Source organism: Coffea eugenioides, unplaced genomic scaffold (genome assembly GCF_003713205.1).
Source record: "Coffea eugenioides isolate CCC68of unplaced genomic scaffold, Ceug_1.0 ScVebR1_71;HRSCAF=358, whole genome shotgun sequence".
Taxonomy (NCBI): domain Eukaryota; kingdom Viridiplantae; phylum Streptophyta; class Magnoliopsida; order Gentianales; family Rubiaceae; genus Coffea; species Coffea eugenioides.
Genome location: NW_020864584.1, coordinates 153,418 through 160,740, shown reverse-complemented (window position 1 = coordinate 160,740; position 7,323 = coordinate 153,418). Strand labels below are relative to the sequence as shown.

Here is a 7,323-nt window from a genome sequence, read left to right as displayed (position 1 = left end):
AAAAGGTTTTGTTAATGATAGAGTAAAATTTACTAAAAAAAGGTAAGATTTGTTAATGAAGTCATAAGTTTTTCTTGAAGTTTTATATTAAAAGTGCTAAGTTTTGGTGAAAAATGGTAATTTTTGCTGAAAAATCTAGTAAGATTTGATAGTTAAATATCAAGTTACATTATAATAATAAATAAAAGTTATTTGTTTTGTGCAAAAACTTACTATTAGTTATAGCAAATTTCACTATCACAATTTTGTCCCTAGTGAAACCTGCGATAGCAGGATAAAACCTATATGTCGCATCATATTAGCCACTCATGTATAATTATGTACCCAAAAACTTTTCAAAGTCTTGTGGTTAACTTCCATGAATTAAGATGAATTGCATGATGCAATTGCAGAGAATCTTCACCCAATTGGAGACTTTTCCCTAACTACATGTATACAATTGATACGTCATTGGGAATTTTTGCTGTCAACCAGACACGGATAGACTTTTTGGATAGAATTTTGCCCAAAAATTGTCATAATTGCCCAAGAATTTGGTGGCTTGATGCTAGGAGTTGCTTTCCTTCTAAAATGACCCATATAATTGCCGACATGAACAGATCATATAATTTGGTTGAGGCCCCTACAATAAGTGCAAGTATTGGACCAACAAACCTACTACTATTCTAACCCCTTTGAAACGCTTATATGAATTGGACGTCTTGATCTTGGAGGCTATGCATTTAGGAATTTTCCATTTGTATGTCACCAATGATTTTTCCCACAATCACTTAAGATTTTCAACGCTGTCTTTCCCCTCACCCGGGTCCGCAAATTTTTCCTTTTCCCACGAAGACTTGAAGTCGTTGTCATTTTATCACCTTTGTATAGTAGTTCCATCCTACTTCCTATAAACACAGAACATTGAAGTGATGCCTTTTGCAAGTGTATAAATAAAGCCACCCGGCCATCTGAGCTTCCCATATCAAATAAACCAGTAATACCAAAGAAATCCAATGGAGCGTCATCTTCTTTGTAATTCTTCATCTTTACTTCTACTCTTCTTATTCAGTTCTTTTCCTATCACTAGCCAATTCCCATTTGGTAGCAGCAAACAAGCTTATCACCATTCAAATGTCACTTGTATTGAAAGTGAATGACGTGCCCTTCTTCAACTCAAACATGGATTGAAAGATGAATTAAATCGTCTGTCATCTTGGATTGGAGAAGGTTGTTGTTCATGGGAAGGAGTTGGTTGCCACAAAATCAGTGGTAGTGTTTTGAAACTTGATCTACACGGTACAATGTATGATGATTATCACTGCACAAATTGCTTGGGAGGCCAATTAAGTCCATCTTTGGTCAATTTGACCAATTTGCGATACTTGGACATGAGCTCAAATGATTTTTCAGGAATCCAAGTTCCTGCATTCTTGGGATTGTTGAAAAACTTGAGATACCTCAATCTCTCAAGTGCAGGATTTGATGGTGAAATTCCCCACCATTTAGGAAACCTCTCACATTTACGGTATTTAGATCTTGGGTGGAATTCATTGAGCACTAAGGATCTCGGGTGGATTGCTGGGCTCTCTTCTCTAGAAGGTCTAGTCCTGTCTAAGTTGAACCTTGCAGCCGCTCAAGATGGATTATAGTCAATTAACATGCTTCTTTCACTAACAACACTAGACTTGAATGGTTGTGATCTCTTCATCCATCCTCATCTTTCACATGTCAATTTCACATCTCTTGCTTTCCTTGATCTCAGTGGAAATAATTTCAACAACTACATGGCCCCTCCTTGGCTCCGTAATCTTACTGGCCTCCATGATCTTCGTCTTGTTGGTACTAATCTTTTTGATTCAATTCATGATCTATTTGACCATATGACCTCTCTCGTTCATCTCGATCGATCTTCAAACCGCTTTTGTAATGCAAGCAGTCTTACTTATTTGGATCTGAGTTTTAATAATTTGCAAGGGTCAATACCAAGTAAAATAGGCCAACTTATAAATCTTACTTATTTGGATCTGAGTTTTAATAATGTGCAAGGGTCAATACCAAGTGAAATAGGCCATCTTTCAAAACTAACTAATCTATTATTGTCTCATAATAAATTAAATGGTACCATACCGACCAATCTTTGGCAGCTGACGAAGCTACAAGAATTTGACGTTGGAGACAATTCATTAACTGGGGTCCTATCTGAAGACCATTTTGCGAAACTCCGAGAGCTGAAGTACCTGGACCTAACTGGAAACTCACTCGCTCTGAACGTGAGCTCCTCGTGGGTTCCTCCTTTTCAACTCCAAGAAACTCAGATGGGATCCATCATTGTGGGACCCAGGTTTCCAGCTTGGCTTCGGACGCAGAAGGAGCTTGAGGTGTTAGGCATGCGGGACGCGAGCATTTCAGGTGCCATACCCAACTGGTTTCGAGTGCTTTGTGATGATATTAGGATATTAGATCTCTCCAGCAACAGCCTAACTGGAAATCCTTTGGAGTTCAAATCGTTTCCGCAGCTTGAAGATTTAGATCTTTCACACAATTTTCTTACTGGACATATTCCGCAGCTTCAACATGCGCTGTCGTCTCTCGCACTAAATGATAACCGTTTCACAGGTATGGACAAATTTAAATATTCGACAAATAGTCAAATAGTTTCCGTTGATATTTCATATTATCCTTTTCGAGAAGTATCTCTGAACTCCAACAAATTGGACGGATCTCTCAAATTGTTTCCGTTGGATATTTCATTTTTGGATCTTTCACACAATTTTCTTACTAGACAATTTTCACAAATTCCGCTGTGGTCTCTCTTTCTGAATGATAACCGTTTCACAGGTACTATCCCTGAAGACTTGTGCAAGTCGGAAAATTTATCAGAATTGGATCTATCCAACAATCTTCTGTCCGGAAGAGTTCCTCTGTGTCTAGGAAACTTGCAAGACCTGTCTTTCCTAAACTTGGCAAATAACAGTCTATCCAGTCAAATTCCGAGTTCACTGGGTAACTTGTTGCAGCTTTCTAAGCTGCATTTGAATGGAAATAAATTCATTGGAAGGCTCCCGTCAATGCAGCATCTGATAGAGTTGCAAATTCTTGATCTCGGTGCCAGTGGACTAAAGGATATTATACCAGCTTGGATTGGGGAAAGGTTATCAAATTTAAGGTTTCTAAGATTTCAGTCGAATAACTTCCATAGACCTATTTCTGATACACTCTGCCAACTCTCACATCTTCAAGTGCTGAACTTAGCACATAATAACTTGAGTGGATTTATTCCTCGCTGCTTTAACAACATTACTGCCATGGTATCAGGTCTAGATGGAGGTTACGCCGTTGATTCAGATGAAAGCCTTCAAGACATTAAGGGAGGAAGAGAAGTTGAGTATTCACCAGAAAGCCTTCAGTTTGTTAAATCCTTAAGCCTCTCAGCAAATAATTTAGTTGGCGAGATCCCTGATGAGATAATGGAGCTGGTTCAATTGCAAGTTTTGAATCTTTCACAAAATCATTTGACTGGAAAGATCCCTGATAAGATTGGCAACTTGAAGCAACTTGAAACACTTGATCTATCAATGAATGAACTCTTCGGTGCAATCCCTGAGCTTATCTGATTTGTACTCATTGAACTCTCTCAATTTGTCACACAATAAACTTTCAGGGCCAATACCATCAGGAAATCAGCTTCAAACCTTGACCGATCCATCCATCTATGAAGGAAACAGTGGACTTTGTGGCAATCCGCTCCCAAACAACTGCTCGGAACACAAATTGCCTGCCAAAAATGGGCCTATTGATGATGATGAAGGCCACAGCGAATCTGATTGGTCTTGGTTTTATGCTGGAATAGGACCGGGTTTTGCTGCCGGGCTGTCAGGAGTTTTGGGAATCCTTCTCTTCAAGAAGTCATGGCGCTATGCATATTTCAAGTTTATAGAAAGTGCCTGTGACAAAATCTGGGTAAAGACTACTCGCCCGCGGAGGAATTTCCGTTGAGTAAGTTCCTATAAAAGCACGCATACTCTGTTTTTCGTATCACACGCTAAGGAGCCACAATATCCGTAGCATACTATCTTTGATAATTTGCTCTTTGAAAATTTCACATTTTTGTAGACTTTCCTTCATCTAACTTATTCTTCTTACTTTTATATGCAACCTTCATAAGGATTTATTCATATTGATCGTAGAGAACTAATTAGAACTTAACATTCATAATTTGCAACCTATTGTGATTCGTAATTTGTTTTTTTCCAAATATTTCCAATACAAGAAAATTATAGCTCAATAAGTTTATTTTTTTTTTTCAAACAAAGAATCTTAATAAGTTATATCAACAAAAGAATAGCATAACAATTTAAATAGATAGGAGTATAAAGCTGTAGATGCCTGATACCGAATAGCTTACCAACAAGATTCTAACATCAAATTGGTAGCTTTCAAAGAAATTTTTTTTCCCCAATAACCTATTACATGATTGTAGACCAAAATTTTCATTCCCTTAACTTTTGAAATTTTCGATCCCAAAAAACTTGATAACAAAACTTTATGTGCTTTATGTAGGTTGTACCTTTCTATTGGCAATTGTTTCGACTGTCTCAAAATTTTGAATTCTAATAATTCTCTTCTATTATTCATATTTACATTTTGTTTCCTATGTTTCATTAAATTCCATGTTATGAATTTTATTGAATTTTTTTATTTTCACCTGATTACAAGGATAATAGCTCATTGATCTAATTTTCCATCAATAGTTTTATATGCTTTAGAACAGTTCCATACTAGATTAGTTTTCTACCTCCTCCACCACTGCAAGGAGAAAAGATTTGACAATTTGTATATTTCAGACTAGACGGTCTTAACTTTTCATTTATCTTTTTCTTGTAATAAATCTTGAGCTTTAATGTTTTTTTTTTTTTTGAAATTGGCACTTCTCTAGAGAAAATTTATGAACGTTGCTACTTTGTTATCTTTCAGACTATCAGAGTGGCTGCTGCTGTTGTTGTCCAGAGTGCCTCGAGAAGCAATAATAGTTTTGTTGTGTTTTCGTGTATTTAAGCTTCGAGTATTCAGTAGGTGTTTTTCTGTTTTGTTTTGCATCTGAGGATTAGTCCTCTTTCTACAGCTGTGAATTCTATGTCATACCAAAGTTTCAATTGTTTGCTTAAACAAATTTTGGAATTTCGTTTTACCTTCTCTCATTCTCGTCTATGCTCTTGTCCAATGCAAAGATGCATGTCATGTGCCTCCAAAATTAGATAAACGCTAGTTGTGGACACTTCTTGTTTTTCCTGCTAGTCCAACCAACGGTAGCAACGTAGTTTAGAAGAGAAAAATCCAACGCTAGTCGATTAGGCACTTTTTGCGCAAGCTTCATCCATCACCTGTGTTCATGATATTTTCATGCATTTTTCCTATTTTAGATCCTTTTTTTTTTTATCATTTTCTTGCCATTATACCCATTCTTCTATTTACCTTTTTTTATTTTCTATTATTCTCATTTGCATTATCATGACCCCACCAAGGTCGTCTGGGACGTTGCAATTAATGCGATCTCACCAATTAGGAAATTTTGGCCTAATTCGAGAACATAGGTGACCTCCAAGATGTCGAAAACATATTAATGATTAGTTTGGAAACATGCACTAAATCTCGAAAACATTTGGTTGAACCACACCATTTGAGACAAAAAAACCACACAATTTGTTCTGTGAAATCAGAAATAAATGACTAATGGCGCTTAAAGTTAGTGCACAATTGAGAATTGCTAGGACTTGGGCCAAGTCAGAGTCAACCTAGAGTAGGCCCAACCGAAATGATAATATCAAATTCAAATAATTTATATGTTTAATGCTTATCTGTATTCCAAATCCAAAGTACTCAAATTTTGTGAAATAATCGTATGTTTGTTAATAATATTTATCTTGAAGCAATAATCTTTTAGTTACATAATATATCTTTAAAAATGAATACATATAATAACTATTTTAGCTTATAATTTTTTGTTTGATTGGTAAATATAAACATTTTAGAAATATAAATATCTATGATTTTACAAAAAAAAAAAAAAAATTCAAGGTTATCTAATCCCAGCCTGATGTCCATTTTGATAAATGGGTAGAGATGAGCTTGTGCCTATAAGAGTTTTGGATAGGACCAATTTGGGCCTGAAAATGATTTTTCGTTCTTGTTTTGGGGTTAAACTTATCAAAGCCCAGCTAGCTGAGTCCAAATGACATCCTTAACACGGTTTAGCTGTTGTTTGAACAATTGAAAACAGCAGTTTTGGTGTTTCAGAAAAGACAATTTTTTCTGTAAAAAACAAATGTTGTTAACCAACATATTGTTTTTTTTTTGTCCGTTGAATTTTACAAACCAACAAAAGAAAAAACACATAATTGTTACCAAACGGGAAGGTGTTTGTTTTTCAAATTAAACCTTATTTTGCAAAAATATTTTTAATTTCGTTACAAACCAATAGTCAATACATACAATTTAAGAAGAGTTTCCGATAATCCTGCATAATTAATACCAACTACATTACGTGACACTAATCTTAGTTTTATCAGATTAAGTGTCAACTGTGTCAAATTATCTTATGTTAAAATGTCATTGTACTAAAAGTTCTATTTAATTTAGAGGTGGCAAAATGGGCGGGATTTGCTTGGGTTTGAAATGAAACCTGGTCGTATGGATTTGGGTCCAACCTTACCCATATGTGTTTTGGGATTAACTTGGATGGGATCACTTTGGGATGGGTTTAGATTGATCCCGCCCAATACCCAAATCTATTTTCTACATTTTTTTTCTTTAATTCATTTTTAATTTTTTAAATAACTTTAAAATTTTTAATTTATTAAATTTCTTTTAGTCTTATTGTGAATTTATATTTTCATGAATTCATTTTACACTCTAGAATGACTTACCGCCCAATACCCAAATCTATTTTCTACATTTTTTTTCCTTTAATTCATTTTTTATTTTTTAAATAACTTTAATATTTTTGATTTATTAAATTTCTTTTAGTCTTATTGTGAATTTATATTTTTATGAATTCATTTTACACTCTAGAATGATTTACACTCAAGAACGATCAACAATTACTTCAAAAAGACGTAACATTTTGATAAGAATGAATATATCTTCTCCCTCGACAAAACCAAAAGAAAAGTTAAGAGGGTTTAGAATGAATATTTTAATTTTTTCTACTTTTTGTAGCCCAAATGACAAAAGAAAAAGGAAAAGTTGAGAGGGCTTAGAGACCACTCCATCAAAGGCGAGCTCATTTAATCCGTTATGTATTAGATCCACGTTTTTTTCTTTTAATGTTTTTTTGGGTGTTTT

The 7,323-nt window shown here is 34.9% G+C and overlaps 1 protein-coding gene and 1 long non-coding RNA gene across 2 annotated transcripts; both read left to right on the top strand.

The window, feature by feature from the left end:
* The first annotated feature begins 1,283 nt into the window (after positions 1-1,283).
* LOC113758791 (receptor-like protein EIX1) lies at positions 1,284-3,322 on the top strand. Its single transcript, XM_027301513.1, has 4 exons — positions 1,284-1,581; positions 1,666-2,598; positions 2,821-3,133; positions 3,298-3,322. The coding sequence occupies exons 1-4, from the start codon at positions 1,284-1,286 to the stop codon at positions 3,320-3,322; spliced, it is 1,569 nt and encodes a 522-aa protein (XP_027157314.1).
* Positions 3,323-3,357: 35 nt separating this feature from the next.
* Positions 3,358-5,180, top strand: LOC113758793. Its single transcript, XR_003466855.1, has 2 exons — positions 3,358-3,978; positions 4,957-5,180. It is a non-coding gene; the product is annotated as an uncharacterized LOC113758793 (long non-coding RNA).
* The last annotated feature ends 2,143 nt before the right edge of the window (positions 5,181-7,323 follow it).